The 19,404-nt window shown below is 52.1% G+C and overlaps 2 protein-coding genes across 2 annotated transcripts in view; one reads left to right on the forward strand and one right to left on the reverse strand.

Annotated features, from left to right (window-relative positions):
- Positions 1 to 664: 664 nt before the first annotated feature.
- LOC122392132 (tubulin alpha-1 chain-like) lies at positions 665 to 4,410 on the forward strand. The gene is made up of 2 exons (XM_043386701.1): positions 665 to 1,026; positions 2,972 to 4,410. Exons 1-2 carry the CDS (start codon positions 1,024 to 1,026, stop codon positions 4,316 to 4,318), a joined length of 1,350 nt encoding a protein of 449 aa, XP_043242636.1. The 5' UTR covers positions 665 to 1,023; the 3' UTR covers positions 4,319 to 4,410.
- Positions 4,411 to 7,159: 2,749 nt separating this feature from the next.
- LOC122392134 overlaps positions 7,160 to 19,404 on the reverse strand; it is a 37,292-nt gene continuing 25,047 nt past the window's right edge. The window contains exons 5-22 of the mRNA XM_043386702.1: positions 18,803 to 18,859; positions 17,720 to 17,770; positions 16,588 to 16,719; positions 15,808 to 15,889; positions 14,122 to 14,237; positions 13,243 to 13,373; positions 12,782 to 12,970; positions 12,283 to 12,460; positions 11,886 to 12,007; positions 10,897 to 11,102; positions 10,342 to 10,497; positions 9,869 to 10,084; positions 9,367 to 9,513; positions 8,799 to 9,100; positions 8,465 to 8,582; positions 8,050 to 8,325; positions 7,783 to 7,839; positions 7,160 to 7,591 (exon numbers count right to left, since the gene is read on the reverse strand). Of these exons, the coding sequence (XP_043242637.1) occupies positions 7,160 to 7,591; positions 7,783 to 7,839; positions 8,050 to 8,325; positions 8,465 to 8,582; positions 8,799 to 9,100; positions 9,367 to 9,513; positions 9,869 to 10,084; positions 10,342 to 10,497; positions 10,897 to 11,102; positions 11,886 to 12,007; positions 12,283 to 12,460; positions 12,782 to 12,970; positions 13,243 to 13,373; positions 14,122 to 14,237; positions 15,808 to 15,889; positions 16,588 to 16,719; positions 17,720 to 17,770; positions 18,803 to 18,859 (2,968 nt within the window). The remainder of the gene's footprint in view (positions 7,592 to 7,782; positions 7,840 to 8,049; positions 8,326 to 8,464; positions 8,583 to 8,798; positions 9,101 to 9,366; positions 9,514 to 9,868; positions 10,085 to 10,341; positions 10,498 to 10,896; positions 11,103 to 11,885; positions 12,008 to 12,282; positions 12,461 to 12,781; positions 12,971 to 13,242; positions 13,374 to 14,121; positions 14,238 to 15,807; positions 15,890 to 16,587; positions 16,720 to 17,719; positions 17,771 to 18,802; positions 18,860 to 19,404) is intronic.

Consider the following 19,404-nt stretch of genomic DNA (forward strand, 5'->3'; position numbering starts at 1 on the left):
GAGACTACCCACTTGTCAGTACTTGTCTAGAGATTAAACCGGTAAACACCGTTTTCCTCAGGACATACCCATCTGAGAAAAGAGCTTTGAAAGGGCCATCAGTGTGTTTTTTTTTGCACGTCGCTGTAGCTAAATTTATTTATTCTTGCGTTATGCGCCGGTTTGTCAAAAAGTCTTTCGATGACCTTTGGTTCCGGGCGCCCAAAACCCCCAATTCATCATCATGACCTTTGGCTACCTAACCTTCGAACTGATCCAGACATAAACCCGATAACGTTCTTATGACTTTGGACACTTTCGAATGCCCTTTTACCGCGTGTTGCCACGTGGCCCAGGATCCGAGTTAGACGGGGTGGGGACTGGGGATGCGGAGCTCGAACATGCCCCCTCCCATCCCGATCCGGCTTAGCTCTCAACCGAACTAATATTTGTAAGTTTAGATTTGGACCACTGATGCCGACTTATTCTTTCCGCTCAATGACAGTGACGTGGTAAGTGAAAACATGCAGACAATAAAAGCCAACTAACAATAAGGTTCTTTCGCGAATTGAGATACAGATGAATGATGATAACCCTTCGCGCGTTAGCCGTTCTGTCATAGAGAAGGGGTCGCGGGTCTCCCAAGGACTGCGTCTGACGATGTCGATCGACGCTGACTCAGACAGTATAGCGCAGTGTGAGTCACTTCCCTGACCGGGGCGCGGTCACCGTGAGTCGTCGGCGCCGACGACGGTCGATGGTTCGATTTGTCTGTGACCCGCCGGCCGACGCCCTGCCGCGGCCCGCCGCGCGGCGCCCCGCGCCGCACTGCCCCTCCGTCCCGCCGCGCGCGCCGGCACTCAGCCAATCAGCGGCGAGCGCGCCGGACGCGGCGGGCGCCCCGGGCTCGGAGGTTATAAAGCAGCCGGCATCTGGGCGCACGCGAGAGAAGGGTTTCCGTTCGCCTAGCGCCGTAGCACCGCCTGGCCAGGGAAGCGTCTCTTTGTTCTGCTCCTTCACCCCACAGCACACCAAATCAGCAACATGGTGAGTTTTGGTATAGTTCGCGTAAGTTTTCATAAAAAAGTATGTAAACGTCTTACTTTTGGTGGTTTAGCTCTCATTTGAAATCATGCATCAGCATTGGTTCGTTTTTCAGATGATGTGACTTGGACTGGGTTGCATTGTCATTGTCATTGTATGCTAGAGCGCCGTCTAGAATCCTTCGACTCCCTCATCCGCATTAACGTTTTTTATATTTGTAGTATGAACTCGTGTTCTATTTTAGCAACGGGCACGACAGGTCGAAATAATCTGCACCGTGCTTTTCTAAACCACTTGATCAAACAACACATGAGATTCAGGGGTCGTCTTGTAAGGATGCTCGACGCTTAGTCAGTTATGCATGGTTTGCTTCGAATAGTTTCCTGCTCAGTATTTCATAGAGATCTATCATTTATTAGTTTTAGAATAGGCTCTGAAAAGGCCCCTGGTAGACGGGAGCGAGACTGGGTCGCCAGACGCCAACCACGTGCTTCACTCGGGACCGAATGAGAGGCTAGTCATTGAACGATACTTCAGAATGAACGTAACTTGTGGCCTCATTTTACCTTGTTCGGAACAATTGGAACATTTTTTTTCGGAAAAAGTTCAATGATGAAGTTCCGTACCGGCGCCGCTGGGCCGGCTGCCCCAACATGACGCCCGCTCGGCCGGCGCCGCGCCGACCGTTACGCTCGGGGCGGCGCCGGCGGCTGTGGGCCGGCCGTTCAAACTGGATTGCCAGCTGCCGGACGCGCGGTCGGAGGTCGGGAGGGAGGGGAGGGCGCTGCTACTGACCTTGAAAGGGCTCCGAAGAGCGGGGCGATAAGGGTGTTACCGGGCGACGGACGACGGGCAGGAAACGTGCCCTGCCAACGGCACATAAATCGCAATCGGGAACCAATAAAGCTGCAGCGCCGCAGAAAAGCACATTCGATAGCCCTTTACCGCTCCTTCTGGAGTGTGCCCTCAGATTTGACATCAGGTCAACGGCTTAGCCTCCATAGGGCAACAACTTAAAAAATAGCCGTTTTTACGAAAATGTCTATACAAGTATGACTCAAGAGAGTCCCGAGATTAGGCACTTTTGCCAGTATCGTGATCCTCTCTGAGACGCGTCGAATGAACTACCTATATGTAATTTGACCGTGAAGGGTCATTTTGAAAATTTGACCTCAGGTCAGGCCAGGGTCATGATCTGGCCGAAAAATGTCAAGTTGCATATCAGTCGATCCGTATCGTCAAGCTGAACACGATGTGTTTTCACCGCTTCAGCATATATCTATCAAAAGTCATTGTAAAAAAACTGCTGGTGTTTTTCTATGACCTGAGGATAACCTCAAGGGCACAAAGAGGGTGCAATTTTCCGATTCAATGTCATGTTTACCTACCTATAAACTGATCACCGATGTTTGAGAGTGTTAAGAACGACGCTCATCCAAAAGAGGCGCAGTTCACTTTTCTCCCATTGACTTAGGTATCCCTAATGGAGAGGTCGCGAAATTGACCTGACCTTGGGTCACAGATATCGAAATTCTGAGAATTACATTTTATACATCCCGTTACTCTTATCATTCGCTGAAAGTTTCAAAGCGATCCTTCTGCTACAGCGAGCATTATAACTTTTTCTGAGGTAAGGTCACTTGACGTGACCTGGGGTGACCTGACCTTGAACTGCCCGGGCCTGAAATTCTTATATAATATGAACAGATGCACCAAAAATTATTCGTTTTTTAGATGTTCGCGAAAACTGAGGGGGGGGGGGGGGCTAAAGACGGCGCCTCCCCAGCACGGCGCGGGTTATTGGAATGATTACGGCGTCGAGAGTTATTTGCCAAATTCGCCTCTCCCCTTCCACTGCGCGTGTTGATGAGCCCCAATTGAAAATGGAATTGCATGGCATGCCACCGGTCGCCAGTTCCGTCGATCTGAAGTCTTCGTTCCGTTTCAGCGCGAGTGCATCTCTATCCACATCGGCCAGGCCGGCTGCCAGATGGGTAACGCCTGCTGGGAGCTCTACTGCCTCGAGCACGGCATCCAGCCGGATGGCACCATCCCCTCGGACAAGTCGCTCGGCTCCTCTGACGACAGCTTCAGCACCTTCTTCGCCGAGACCGGCGCCGGCAAGCACGTGCCGCGCGCCGTGTTCGTCGACCTGGAGCCGTCCGTGGTGGACGAAATCCGCACCGGCGTCTACCGCCAGCTCTTCCACCCGGAGCAGATGATCTCCGGCAAGGAGGATGCCGCAAACAACTACGCCCGCGGCCACTACACCATCGGCAAGGAGATCGTTGACATCGTGCTGGACCGCATCAGGAAGCTGGCCGACCAGTGCACCGGCCTGCAGGGCTTCCTGATCTTCCACTCGTTCGGCGGCGGCACCGGCTCCGGCTTCACCTCGCTGCTGATGGAGCGTCTCAGCGTCGACTACGGCAAGAAGTCGAAGCTGGAGTTCGCCATCTACCCTGCGCCGCAGGTAGCCACGGCCGTGGTGGAGCCGTACAACTCCATCCTGACCACCCACACCACCCTGGAGCACTCGGACTGCGCCTTCATGGTCGACAACGAGGCCATCTACGACATCTGCCGCCGCAACCTGGACATCGAGCGTCCGTCCTACGCCAACCTGAACCGTCTGATCGGCCAGATCGTCTCCTCCATCACGGCCTCGCTGCGCTTCGACGGAGCCCTGAACGTGGACCTGACCGAGTTCCAGACCAACCTGGTGCCCTACCCTCGCATCCACTTCCCGCTGGTCACCTACGCTCCGGTCATCTCGGCCGAGAAGGCTTACCACGAGCAGCTCTCCGTCGGAGAGATCACCAACGCCTGCTTCGAGCCGGCCAATCAGATGGTCAAGTGCGACCCGCGCCACGGCAAGTACATGGCCTGCTGCATGCTGTACCGCGGTGACGTCGTCCCCAAGGACGTCAACGCCGCCATCGCCACCATCAAGACCAAGCGGACCATCCAGTTTGTCGACTGGTGTCCGACCGGCTTCAAGGTGGGCATCAACTACCAGCCGCCGACCGTGGTGCCAGGCGGCGACCTGGCCAAGGTGCAGCGCGCCGTCTGCATGTTATCCAACACCACTGCCATCGCCGAGGCCTGGGCGCGCCTGGACCACAAGTTCGACCTGATGTACGCCAAGCGCGCCTTCGTGCACTGGTACGTCGGCGAGGGCATGGAGGAGGGCGAGTTCTCCGAGGCCCGCGAGGATCTCGCTGCCCTCGAGAAGGACTACGAGGAGGTCGGCATCGACTCTGCCGAGGGCGAGGCCGAGGGAGACGAGTACTAGATACTTTTTGTGCCATTCGGCTGCGATCTCAATTCCACTTCACTCGCCTGTTCCATTCCGTTGTCCTTTGAAAATATAGCTTGCTTTCAGAAGTCAGTGTTTGTTAGCCTTCGAAACGTCCGAATGTAGAGAAGGATTACAACTGAGAAGCCTGAATGTAGTGGTGGCTGGGCCGGAGGGACTAATGCGAGCTGATGCACGCCACAGATGGCGCCACCTGAGCCCGTGACTATGAGCTAACACTAGCTCCTCTAGAGCGTCATCTACGTCAGTATCAGAGTCTGTTGCTACATCATGCTACACACTGCTGGCAACAAGAAAACTATCCATTTATCCAATCAATGGTATATAGTAACTACGTCTACCCAGTACCCTGGCCCGAATCGAAGTCTGGGAAGAGGTCGGCGACGTTTTCTGCTCACCCTGGGCTGCATTAATAGACGAAAAGGTGTTACTGCTGACGTCACCGTATCTGACCGTGATTGTGGTGTCCCTAATGCCCCGAATGAACTTAAATGCAGTCTCCAGTACCGGGTATCGGTGCGGCGGATTCATCAAGTTCGACCGAGGGAGGGCTGCTAAATTTGAGTTACCGAGCCAATTTACCGGGGCAGGATGGATGAGGATGTTAATTAGGTAGTTGGGTGACTCAAATTTAGGAGCCATTCCTCGGTCGGGCTTGGTGGATCCACCGCACCGGTGCACGGTTACATTTCAGAGGGGCTGTACGCTAGGAAACAATTAAGCGTGAAGTATAACACTTGGTTCTTAAATTCCTTATATTTATATCTTTAAAACTGTAACAAACAACAGTCTTACTTGAAGGCACCTGATGACACTTCATCGGAGACGGATTCACTACCTATGAAGCGCGTCATATGGCACGCTCTCACGCTATAAAATCATCTATTTATATTGCATACCAGGGAGCACCTCGGGGAAACGTCGCCTGCCACTTATAGACATCAAACTCATACTAAGCAGTCGTTCAGTCGGAGACATTCATCACTTAACGTCACCGACCTATGATAACACTATTGCCGCTACTTGCACTATAACCAGGCACCTGCCATCAGAACGACTGCAACACGGAATCATAAGAGGAAATAAAGTTTCCCTGCAGGCACTTCGGCGCTGAATGTCCGCCCATAAGTCGTTGACACGTGTTTCACAGATCTTCTAAACGAGTTGGGAACTGCCTCATGGACTGATATCAACTTCGACACACACCGGACAACACGGTTCCTGCTATCGACGATCGATCACGAGGAAGAGCACTTACGAACCACACATAGGAATAAACGAACGCATCTATTGCTATCATGTAGGTAATACGGATCCGGATCCAGTCATACCTACATGACAACAATTCATGTTCAGGGAAAGGCACTTTTGAAGTCCGATTAACATGGTTCATAGATCATTCGATGGTTCCAGTTTATAGGTACCATAAGTGTGTTCATGATTAAAAGGAACAAAACTGCATTCGTCCTTTCATGGCACGCCGCATGTATATACTCATTACACAGCAGAACAGTAGCACGCATACGAAATTACCAACGTGTATCTATTATGCCACGTGGGTGCATGATGAGATAAGTCGATGTTTTGGTCACAGATCTTCTTGATCAGCGTTCACACTCACAGGAAAGCTGATCGACGGAAAATGTCAACGAATAAAACGTTCTTCATAAAACTATCTAATAGACTGAGAGCACTTAGTCGGTGACCTTCAGCTGAAATCTGCCGATTCCAGCAGGTACTCCGCTGCCAAGGCCGAAGTCGTCGCTACCAGACAGGGAGGAAGCGTCGTTGCCGGTTTGATGTGTGTATCAGGGTTGTGCTCGACTAAAAAAAATTGCCGACTCGACTCATCATTCAACTTCAGAAAGCCCTGACTCAACTCTGACTCAAACAAGCTGATTTTTTCCCTTGACTCGACTCATGACTCAAGCGGCTCAATGAAAATATAAGTTGACTCAAACTTGACTCAAATTTTTTGGTTGAGTCAAGTGTGTTGACTCAAAATTGACTCAGATAAAAAAGTTGTTGAGCGGGGGGGGGGGGTGCAAAAAAAATCCGGCAGCAGGGCCAGGCCCTAAGTTGTTAAGCGGGGGAGAATGAATAGCTTATATACTGTTTCTAGAAAGATGAGTCAGCTGATTAATGTTCCTAAATGTTTTTGACTCAACTTAATGTCAAAAGTTATTTTACAGACTCAACTCTGACTCAACTCAACACCTTAATATTTTTGTCTGACTCAACTCTGACTCAACTCAACAGCTCAACATTTTATCCGACTCGACTCAAACCTGACTCATCTGAGTCAGAGTTGAGTCAAATCTCTGACTCGACTCATGAGTCAAGCACAACCCTGGTGTGTATCTTCTGATCCCGCTGTGTCTACCATCAGCATTCAGCGGGTGTGACGCCAAGTTCCTTCTATCGCTATACGGGCTTGGAAGTCACTTATTTTGTGATTTCCACCGTTCGGAGTTTGCTGATGTTTACTCTTCGACGGTAAAGGGTTTTCTGATGGTCTCGCTCCGACCGTCAAAGGCTGCTGCTGAGTTTAAATATTTCAGAGTTGACTGTTGGTGTCTCCCAGAGTCTGCTGTTGCTGCCCGCTCAGAGTCTGCTGATGAGTCACCTCAGGGGCTGTGGGCTGTTGCTGTTGCTGCCCGCTCAGAGTCTGCTGATGAGTCACCTCAGGGGCTGTGAGCTGTTGCTGTTGCTGCCGCTCAGAGCCTGCTGATGAGTCACCTCGGTCTGCTGATGGTGCCCCCACAGTCTGCTGATGGGTCACCTCAGGGGCTGTGGGCTGTTGCTGTTGCTGCCCGCTCAGAGCCTGCTGATGGTGACGCCGCTGTCGTCGGTCGGCGTCGTCGGGTTGTCGTCGTTATCGTCTGTGACGGCGATGGTCGGCAGGGTGACCAGCGGCAGGGCCGGCTCCGGCGGCGGCCCGCGCTGCCCGGCTCCAGTCCGGCCGCCCCGGCTCGGCGTCTCATCCTCCGCCGTGGCGGCCGGCAGCGTCGCCTGCGAGCTGCACGACTCCTGGGAGGAACGGCGGGCCGTGGAGCCCTCCGACTCGGGAGGGCTCGGGCTCGGCGGCGTCGCCGTGCCCGACTGCCGGCCGGCCGGCTCCGACTCAAAGTCCGACTCCTCCGTGATGACGAAGGTGGGGTTGACGTGACCGCCGCCGGCCCCCGCGACGGGCCGCGTCGGCTCCGGGGAGGCCGTGGAGCCGCTCTCTGGCGTGGCGGTGCCGCGTGCCTGCAGGCAGACCGACACATATGTTAGTCCTCAGGAAAAGGAAAACTTGGACACTATTAGTCATTTGATCGGTCGGATGTTTACCTGTGTGGCGTTCGTACTGCACGCTCTCAGAGGTGTCAAGCCGTTTGAACGAAACACGCATCGGCGAATAATACCTCGGTTGGTAAGTCGCATGGCGATCACCTCACCTTTGTAATCTTGGGGCCGAACACGAACGGAATGTTGCCGTGCTGAAGTGATGTCGGCTGTAAACAGAACACGGATCACGCGTCAATCAACTTCTTCAGTGCCACCCTATGAAGTTTCAACAAGTATCTACGCATCATTTTCAACTTTCACATAACTGAAAGAGAGGTCTCATCCATCGTGTTTGTGACCGAAGCAGTGATATAAAATCAAATATCAGGCACCAAGGCACATGCCGGTTCTCCGGCTATCCGCAGCGCGGGCCTGACCTGCAGGGAGTTGCTGCGGCTGCGCAGGGGCGGCGTCTCGCGCAGGGAGCGCCGGATGCGCAGCGACTGCCGGTGGTTGCTGGCGCGCGACAGCGACTCGGAGCCGGGCACCGAGCTCTCGCCCTGCTCGGCCAGCCCGGCCAGCATGGTCTGTGCCGTCGGCGGCAGGAACACCATCTGCGACATGCGGCGCGCGTTGAGCCGGCGCCTCCGCAGGTGTGTCTCCACCTCCTGGTCCTCTTCGTCCACCAGGTTCGGGTTGTAGCGGAAGTGCAGCTGGCGGAACGGCGGGGACATCGTCAGCGACTAATAGCACTAAGTCAAAACTCTACATGTAACACTGCCTGGTCTTTATATCCTCAACATCTCACATCTACAAGCGGCTGCGTTCTCTGAGAACGCCGTGGATACCGACCTTGTTGAAGGGGTTCTCTCGGATGGCGTGTCGCAGCAGCTGTGTGTCCGTCTGCGGGGACGGTGACCGGAGGAAGACGGAGTCGCGGCGACCTCCACTCTCCTCGTCCTGTGGGTCTCTGTCGGAGACAGCCGGGTGGGAAATCAGACCCGAGGCACTTCATACCACTCCTCCGAGACACATCACATCCCCAGCTGCTACACAAACATGGTGGCATATGCATCGCGATGTCCCAGTTTGAAAATATTGCAGAAGCAATGTTGTTCAGTGCTCACAGCTCATGATCATGAAGATATCATGACATAAGATCTCTATCGACTCGCGGATATCTTACTTCTGGTCGTGGACGGTGGCGCCGAACACGGAGAGCCGGCGCGCGAAGCCCTGTTTGAGGTCGTTGACGATGGAGGTGCGCCTGCCGCCGGTGCCGGGCAGTGGCGGCGGCTGCAGCGATCCCGTCCTCCCGTCGGCAGGCAGGGTGGACGAGCGCCGGCCCATGCTGAGGCCCAGTCCGTCGGGCGGGATCAGAGACGGACGCCGACCGTCGCCCATGATGGACGGTCGACGCGCGTCGCTCAGCGAGGGCCGCGTCATGGGCAGCTCCGGGGTGGTCGCGGAGATCCGGCGGAGCCACGCCTGCGGGCCGCGGACCGGGGTGTCAGGTGGGGAGCTACATACGTGTAGAACGGACAGCGGACATACGTTGGCACTGCTTGATGAAGGTGGACGTCGTTAAATTGTTGCATTTCTTAGACTAAAACTGCGGCGCTAACAGAATTACTCGTGAGGTGGCTACTGGGTAGCCTACCTCTGCAACCATTGTTAATCCACACAAAAAACACTGGCTGACAGTTGGTGACTCCTTTCGACGGTGTTGGGACCGTATTCAGCGAAGTTCTCACCAGCTCGTCCTCCGGCAGCGGCAGGTTGACGGCTGACGAGAGACGGCGCTTGATGTCGCCATTCGGCGAGTTCAGGATGGACTTGCGCCGCATCCAGCCCGGCTCCAGATCCAGGTGACCGTCGTCGGCTGCCAGCGAGCTCTTACGCTGCCGAACAGGGAACAGATTAGGAGATGCGGTCCAACAGAGCACATGGGCTGAGACGTGGGCATCAGGGTATCCCAAAATGCGTGATGGGCCTCACCAAATTTGAGCTGTGTAAACTGCAAATGATTTCACTTACATTTACGTTGACATATATTGAGACGGGTTACACAGCACATTGGGTGGTTGTGTAATCCAATGTGCTGTGTAACCCGTCTCAATATATATTTGTCTATTACTACTCAATTTACGTTAACATTTCACCGCCCTTTCCCGAACCTTTCGTCGTCAGCACGGTGTACTGTGTAGTTGTTTCTAATAACTGTCGCTATACACGTGTTGTGCGTCGGATACTCACGTCTTTGTCCTTGTAGGCGGGATACGAGGGCAGTGACGACGTAATGGAGCCGGTGTCGAAGTCCTTCTGCGTCTCCAGGACGGCGGCCGGTCCGTACAGGTTGGCGTAGTGCTCGTCGAGCACCAGCTTGTCGTACAGACGCGCCAGGTTGGACATGGGCGGGGTGTGCACCAGCCACGGCGTCAGGTACTTCTCGTCCAGAGTCTCCAGACGCTCCTGCAGGGACGGCACGGGAGGAGTTGTCATCCCAGGTGGCTCACAGCTCCGAGAGCATTAACTGGGTGACAGCAAGGCGTGTCTCGCACTAAGCAGTTTCAACGCCTAGTTTCTTATAAAATATGACACCTCATGCGTTCGTGACTCACCGCGAAACATACATACATGCACTCACTGACTGAAAGCCCTTTTCATCCCTCGGCTGACTATAAACGACCTTTAACCCTGAAAGAAAGCATTGGTTAATGGTTTCTTACCTTCAGCCGGTTGAGACCTCCGTAGCCGACAATTTCCTCCACTCCCTCGGAGATGTGATCGAGCGATGACGTCACAATCTCCTCCACCAGTGTCTTCTCCTCGTCATCGTCCAGCTTGATTCGGAAGAAGTTTACCAACACCTTCACTGTGGAGCCCTGTGAGAAAACGAACATTTGGCTGTGAGGCAACCTTAGTCATCGAATCGTTCCCAGCTCAGTACAGAAAAAAAAAAACAGAAGATTGAGCATACATTGCGGAAAAGTTTTTTAATATGTAAACGTAGCCCGTGCTGTCACGACTCACGAGTGCATTTTCAAAACATAAACACTGAACAATACCTACACAATACACATCTTATCGGTATCATTTACTTGATTTCGGATGTGGACTTAAAAAAGACGATTGTTTTATTCCCTCACGTTTTTTGATAGTTGGACCGAAGACCGAGGACCGTGGACCGATAAGAGTCAATCACTACCATCACTACCGATTTTCTCGCACTTACTTACCGAAGGGCTCGCGATTTTCCCGCGCTGAGTCGCACGGCCGCTCACCTGAACGAAGACGGTGAACAGCACAATGAACAGTGTGCACGTGACGAACACCTGTGCCGTCTCCTTGTCGATTACATCCCCAAGCATCACCACCAGCGAGAAGCCGACGGCGCCGCGCAGACCGCCATACGCCATGATGAACTGCTCCTTGCGACCGATACGGTTCATTCGGTTACGGTTGGCGAACCAGGTCAGTAGGTAAACACCTGGAAGCAGAAGTCACACACACACAGGTCAGAGGTGATACGATTTCAGATCGACGCTGCGATACCTACACTCCAGGGGAGATGGAATAAAATTCGGGTCAAACCTTCGGCAAGGGTTGGCATAGAGCCATGAAGCCATTAATTACATTATGGATGATGGATGACTTCACAACGCCTCAAAGACATTGCCAACGGTACGGGTTATCGGTCAATAAATTATCGGCATGTGCTATTATCGGGTGAATTCAGCGCATGGTAAGAGCTAATGAGTCAGAGATCACAATGCTTTTAATTGCCTACAGCCACTGACACTATATTCTGGATAACTAATCACTATCGCTCCTCAAGAGCATTCACAGCCATTCGGTACGAGCCAACCCCACCCATCATCAGTCAGTTCACAAACAGTGGGAGCTGTCGAGTGCCAACGAAGAGAAAGGCTTTGTATAGTAACCTGACACGGTTCATCAACTCAAAACACAAAAGCAGCTCGTTCAGCCCCAGACAGCTACAAAGTGCGGGGATAATGAACTACCTGCCTTTCTCAGCAGAGGTTGGGTGATTTATGTTGGGATGTGGTTTTGGACGCGTTAAAGTCGCTATAAGCTTAGCAATCTAACTGAATCCACTCAGTGACTACAGCAACTCGCCTATAAATCTTTAGGCGAGCAAATTCCGGGACTGGTGAGCTTGAGTGTCTACTGTGGCTCGGGAGATTGACTATCAGGACTCAGAACAGTGACTACCGGGACTCGCGACAGTGACTATCATGATTTCACTCGCCTATAAACCGGAAGACGAGGCAGAGCAGCAGAGTCCAAAGGCAGAAGCCCGTGTGCCAGCGGTGGTCGTCGCTGATAAGCACCATTCCCAGGAACATGAAGATGATGGTGTCGCTGGTGGAGCTGAAGAAGTACAACACCATGTCAGAGAGGTGCATGCAACGTCATCTAATGTCCTATTCGCAGCAGGCTTCAGCCTCTTCCTTGGTCTTAGCTGACGCAAGCTATGTGGTACATCGGGCATAAAAGAACGCATAAAAGACGTTCAGTGACGGTCGTTATTTTACAGCGTATGTGTTGGAATGAAATCTACATATAGCATTTAGATTACTTATTTGCATTTTTTAACAGAAACACGCTATGAACGCGCTATAAACAGTAAGACGGTCAATGCTAACCTGGCCATGCTGACGAAGTATTTGATGGTGATGTAGGAGTTTTTGGAGATGTTTTTGGTGGCGTAGTGAGCCTGCACGATGCCACAGCCGACGGTGGCGATGATGCCCGAAAAGTGAACCAGCTCGGCCGACAGATAGGCCAGGTACGACAAGGCCAGGATCGACAGCGGCTCCACCACTGCGGAGGGAGACACGCGTCAGACGGCGAGATACATCAACAGACTCCGGCCGATGATGTAAGATCGTGACGTCAGGCCTATATCGTTAAGCGCACCGAATACTCGATGCACAATAAAATCGACAATCACTGATAAATAAACGTTAACAATATGTGACCAATAAACAAGGTTTACTTCACTATAGCATTAAAAATTGAAGATCCTCCAGACTACATTTTCCATCGTTCGTTGATACCTGTCAGAGATGAGAGACTCAAACCAGTTCGACCCTCATTCAGCACCACCTCTGTTCAGCCCGATCTCGTCTCGGCGCGGCTCACCGGGCAGCTCTGACGTGTGCTTGGTGATGAGTGCAGTGATGACGCCGAACACGATGCCGATGGCCAGGCCGCCCAGGGAGACGCAGAAGAAGGCGGCCACGGCCAGCAGCAGCTGGTCGTAGCTGACGCTGTCCGTCTCTTGGCCGGCCAGGGCCACCATGGCGTTATACAGCACCACCGTCACGGCATCTGCAGGCGTGGTCAACGGATAAATTTTATGGGGATGGCCGATGGTCGGAGAAGTGACGGGACCGCCAGTGCATAATCGGCTTCAAAACGTTTCGATTATTATGGCAACATAAATAAAGCAGCTCATTTGGGTAGGGTAACTTCTTGATATTAGCAAAGAGTGCTGCTGCTTATAACGCCTTTCAATTGTGCTATATAGCTGCAGCCAACGCACAACGATCGTGGGGAATCGACCGTTCAACAGGTTGTCTCCATCCCACGACAAAACTGACCGTTGAGGAGACTCTCTCCGAAGACGAGGAAGTAGAGGTCCTTGTTGACGCCGACCTCCTGGAAGATGGCCAGCACGGCCACCGGGTCCACGGCCACGATCAGCGACGAAAAGGTCAACATCTGCACGAAACTGGCGGCAGGCGGGCGGGTAAAGCATCGGTCAGAATTCTATTGGTATTGGGTGTCATCCGCTGTAGTCGCACTTTGAAACTGTTTTTTTTTTCAGCCGACAGACGCGCCCCATCGGCCGAAGTGAAATGTACACTCTATCTGCGCTTCAAGTTAAAGTCGGAGGCAGACGAAAAAATCGGTTTCAGCTCGCGGAGTGTTGCCTTACGTGGGATGCTTTTTAAAAGGCGTGAGCAACTCTTTTGATTATAATAAGTGTTTTAAACAGCTGCCGACAAAGGCGAATGTTAACGTTAATGTCGATGCCGCATGGCGTTCACCAGAGTCATTTGACCGTTCAAATATAACAAGTAGGTAGACTGCGTTTTTGTTGTAGTTCATCTGCTGTGCACTGCCGCTTGCGAATTTTCAAACACATGTGATGCTAACTATATGTAGGCATATATTTCACTTCGTAGCAGAATAACTCAACCACAGTCCACACTCCACATTGCTTTGTTTATGACAGTATCGTGTTTATTCACTGCACTGAGCGCCATCGGTGTTACGCATCACTGCTGCATCGCAGTCTTCCTTGTCTGTATAGGCCACCCGTTGGGCCCGCGTGCCCTGCGGCACAGCAGCGCCGCGAACGGCAGGCGGCCGCGGTCACGTGACCACCTGCCGCTCGTATACAGGCGGGAGGCGTGCAGATCGGTGTTGTTTGCGGCTCACCTGATATTGAAGTCTGAAGATGTACTCGGACTCACCTGATGTTGGAGATGTCGTAGCCGGCCAGCGCCGGCACCATGCTGGAGCCCATGGCGCCCACCTTAGCCAGCAGGTAGAGCAGCGGTCCGATCGTGAACATGTTGAACAGCGTGCCCTGGCGGCGGAGCGGAGACAGCGTGACGAACGGGAACGGCACGGGGGCAACTGCACCCCTGTGGTGCCCTCGCTGCACCCTTTTAAACCCACCAGCTGCACCCACAAGCTGCAGTCTCACCAAACGACAGCGCCTATGGACGCAATTGTGTGAGGAAACGATCCTTCACGCGGTATACATACACACCTCAGTATTTCTTATTCAATTAAGAATGCCGATTGCTGAAACAACCTAAGCACCTCTGATCAGCCGGCAATAAGTCGGCCCACCCTCAGTGAAAAAAACTGTTCCCATCCGTGCGTGGGCACATTTCCTATCTGCGTCAGTCGCAGCCTGCACGCGTCAAGGTCAGCCCACAGAGACAGTAGCGGGTCATACCGGACGTGCTATCAGCAGCGACCCGGCGCGTCGGCGAGTGGGGGGGGGGGCTGCACGTGCGGGGGGGGGGGGGGGTCGAGGGAACGGGAATCGTGCGCTAAGTCATCGCAGCATTTGTGGCTAGAAAAGTGATTAGCTTGCTCTTCTATTTCGTGAGGAGCGTGAAGAACATCGTTAACTGTATAGCCGGCGTTTGTTTTATAACTTTGAATACGGTTGGTGATCAAGCTAAACCACCTTCTTGGTAACTTATATTGTTATCAGAGACAAGAGAAAGCCTGTTTTAACGTTTGACACTGATATATCTGCTATCGCTATCGCTCCCAGTCACCGTTTCCCACTCCCATGCTTTTAAGCTCTTTGCTCGGATGTCGCTGCATGCCAGCACGTTGCACAGAGGTTCAACAAACAACCGCGCCGTGTGCCTAATGCCGGGGCCTGTCCCTGTCGTGTACGTTCGTTCCGAGTCACCCAGGCACTGACGTAACCCTACCATTAGGGCGGCATCAGCCATGCTAATCCGTCGACGTCTCTTTAGAGAGGGCCGCTGGCCACCCTCCCCAGCTCTCTCCTCCCGCCCCCACCCCTCTCCCCGCAGACACCGGCTGGGACACAGCCATAAATACTGAGCTGTGTGTACTGTGCACGGCATGGTGCGCAGGTGTGCACAGTGAGCGGAGCCGGCGGCGCACCGCCAGCTAGCTCATGGACCGACTTCTCCGCAGAGGAGAGGCACGGCGCCATAAGCGGCCTCGTGTGCGACTCAGGTGACCAACGGATGGCCAAGCCTGCTGGACTGTGACATTGAGCGCAGCAGGTAACGGGTCTCCGAGACATTTCTTCATCGCAAGGGTGGACGCAGCTACCCCTGACATACAGGCCCACTTGCATTGACACGCCAATTGCATATGCTTGGCTCAAGCGGCAGCCGGCAGGTCCGTTATATTCCACAATGGCACCACGACGGGGGATTTGGGACCAAAGGCTCCGCGACCTCCGTGACGCCGAGGTCTCACAGACTTCGAGCGGCCCAGCACCGACCCTGGAGACTTCAAGTGGTCCGTGCCGTCCCCATAGACCCTGCTGTGAACCCACGGACCCCACCAGCCCTTTGAACACCCACCCTCACAATCCGTTCCGCTCACGAGTCACCCTAGCCCCGACCCCGCGATCGGTCTCGCCCACAACTCACCACCACTGCGTACAGTAGGACCGTGCCGAGGTTGTCAGCGAACGTGCGGTCGTGCAGGGAGTACGCCGCCTCCAGAATGATCCTGCGGGGGGGGGGGGGGCGAGGGGGGTCATCACCGGCTCCCATCGCCGGTGTAACGAGAGACACCGCCTCAGCGCGGGAGACAGGTAACCGGAGACGCCGCTGTCCGTGCCGCAATGAGCGATGTGAGAGAGCGCCGGTGTCGGCCAGCTCACCGTGTGAGAGCCGGTGAGATATGACGCTCACCAGACGACACGACAGCTGGGAGAGCACCGTCCGTGCGTGGGACGGGTGTGGGTGTTGGGGGAGGGGGGGGGGGCAGGGTGTGAGTGGGCGGGAGGTGCGGCACGTGACCTGTCGGACTCCGGCATGGAAAACAGAGCGGCGTTTTTTTAGGAGCAGGAGTAGCAGATCGCAGAACAAACACGCTCCTACGAGTAGCTTTGAAACAGGTCTTTATTTACTTGTGTGAACACCACATATCGGATTTGAACGTTATCTAACGTTGAACGGACATTAAATAAATCCTCCCTGTATGTAAATGTCACTGCCAATTTTTTTATAAAGCTAAAATAATCAGCGTCGACGGTGTATTTATTCGATCGACGACCATGACAGGCAGTTAACTGCTTATTTAGAACTGTGGAGAGAGGAGTGCTAATAAAGGGCAATAACATCTCCAAACGGTGATCTCTCTACTTTTTTAATTTAAGCAAATTTTATGCTTTATGTTTATGCCATGGAGATGTTGATACTCACGGCGGCAGCAGCACCAGGAAGAAGAGGTGCGAGTCGAAGTTGGGCAGGAAGGCGCTGCGCTCCGTCTGACAGGCGCCGATCATCGGTCCCCCCGACGGCAGGCGGATGTCGGGAAACTTCTCCACGTGCGTTCTGTCGGCGCGCCGGGCGAATCAGCGCCGTCAGAATGGCGCCGGAGGGAACAGCCAGGGCTCACACGGGGTGAAACACAGAAATACTGATTTTGGAACATGAAATGGATCAGTTTTTAGAATGTTAACATGGTCTGAAGACATCAGTAGAAAAACTATACCTATGTGCTTATTGCGGACGTGCAAAATATGCAATAAAAATGTTTCATTGATATGCGCAAAGTCACTATGCTCGACTGCGACATCATCTGAAGGAATGCAATGCATATGAAATCAATCGTATCCGAGCCGTTGTGTGTAACTGCAAAAATTCATATTCATTTATCAAGGTTCTAGAAAAATGCCTCCAATTGCACATCACCGAAATGTTCGTTTTTGAGTTATGGACAAAATCGTCCGTAATCCAAGTGTCTGTATTATTATCAAAGAAGACTGTCTACAAATACCTGCAACATTTACGAACCACATACACAGTTTTTGGTCCAGTACATGCATTTGCAAACCATTATACGTGCAGCTTCTACAACAAACCACACCTCATCAGACGCATGAACTTTCCGCGGGCTACAAACCTCACCGACTCCAACTCGGAAGCATGCACAATGCACATCACCTTGACTGGACATTCGATGCTCGCATTCACCAAAAAGGATGCACCGAAGTGGTCAGATGTCACGTACTAAGGAAGACGAGCCGCATAGCCACCCCGTCCCACATCAGACCATGGCGCCTTTCACGCTTTTTCAAACACAGGCCGGCCTCGTCGTTCCAAATCTATCTCATTAATCTAACCAGACAGGTCAATGGATTACTGAGACCGGACTACCAGACCTCTTCTCCGCCTCCGCAACCGAGACCGTGTTATGGGTTATTCAAGACAAAACTATTAGATCTACGGTATGACCGTGTCCAGTACATCGTCCACGAGATCTAAAAATGCCGATGTGAGCCTTCCGAAATAACAGCAAGGTAAGAGAAGGAATTCGTGCAAATGCACTTACGATGGTGAGAAGGCCTTTCCCCAGGCCCTGTCAGTTGGGTCTGATTCGGGCCTGCCGCGCACGTGACACACCACAGGTCACACGGGGTCACACGAGGCCACGCCACGGGTCACACACGGTTACTCACCGGTCACATCACATTGGCTACTGAAATGCTTATTTTTTGTAACCAACAAGTTTACAGATGAACATTTTTTGCTATAACGAGCCTGCAAATTGCAACAAAAAATCAGTGATTTAAATCCAGTAAACTTATGCCAAAATAGTTTAAACCCTGAGTCTGAGCTGATGCTGCTGTCAGAATCTGTCAGCAGACGTTTTCACACTTGCGACCTTATCGCAATGATCGCAATTAAATGCGTTTGCTTACCAAATTATCATTCAATCACAACACTTAGGCATGCGATTTTCTTTCCAAGAGATGCTTCCGTTTTAATTGTTAACCACAAGGAATACCTTTATCCGATAGTTTCGGCAATAGCTATAAATGAAGAAAAATGTAATTTCAATGAGAAACAACCGCTGTAAAAGAGTGTGTACGAGTTTAAAGTTGTGAAAACGGTGCGCGACATAAGCGGGTGAACAGTGACAGCGTAGGCAGCCGACAGCAGCAGGTGAGCACTGAGCAGTGAGGATATGGCAGCAGACAGCACAGGTGAACAGTTAGTACATAGACAGCCGGCAGGGCGGGTGAACAGTGAGCTGAACGCATGAGTGCACGGTGACCGAGTGTGCGGCTGTGCACTTCCCAGCACCGTACTTACTCTTACCGCTGAAATAATCCTTGCAGAATATTATGTTATAATATTGTTATATTTTTATGTAATATAATACAAATGAATTATAGATAACTTATGAATAGATATAAATAATAAATAGCAAATCATAAATAAGCAATAAAAAAGTAATAAAAAATAGGTAATAGATAAAAATGCAAATCAACAATCAAGAAAAATAAAAGGGAAGTCTACAATGCTCAGCAAATCATACAAGTGCACATAGGTAGGCAATAGGCATGCAATACTTTTTCTTTTAAGCATACATGATTTTATACGGATGAATAAAGCTGCGCTTCATACTCACAGGTGTCTGAAATGATAGGTGAGCGTCCCCATGATGGTACCAAGCAGAATGAGCAAACTGAAACAAATAAAACGACACCAAGAAGAATGAGCAAACTTAAACAACTAAAACGACACCCAGGAGAATGGGCAAACTGAAATAACTGAAGCGGCGACATGCTTTTAACAGAGAAAACAAAACATTTAGACTTTAAAGGTAGCAACACAAAACTATCAGATAACGAATATCATTTGCTTCTCTACTACCAAGCCAGCAAACAGGCATAAAAAACAACAAAATAATAAAAACATAGTATCTCCATTATCCAGGCCTCAAACATGATAAATCTCTGCAATGATTAGCGTGTTGTGTGGGTAACTAGTCCACTCAGTCAGAACACAGGACATTCCTCTGACTTGACCAGGGTCACAGGTCACAGGTCACAGGTCACACCAGTCGAGGTCACCAGCTGCCGCAGCTCTCTCGGAGCCCCCAGCGCGGCGCCCACTGCAGGCTGGCAGACGACAGACCGATCCCGGCGGCTAATCCCGTTTTATGGGCGGATTCAGAGGGGCCTGAGGTCAAACTGACCGAGGATGTTCACTGCCGGAGCGCCGGAGCAC

This window comes from Amphibalanus amphitrite, unplaced genomic scaffold, assembly GCF_019059575.1.
Source record: "Amphibalanus amphitrite isolate SeventyFive unplaced genomic scaffold, NRLGWU_Aamphi_draft 000470F_arrow, whole genome shotgun sequence".
NCBI lineage: Eukaryota > Metazoa > Arthropoda > Thecostraca > Balanomorpha > Balanidae > Amphibalanus > Amphibalanus amphitrite.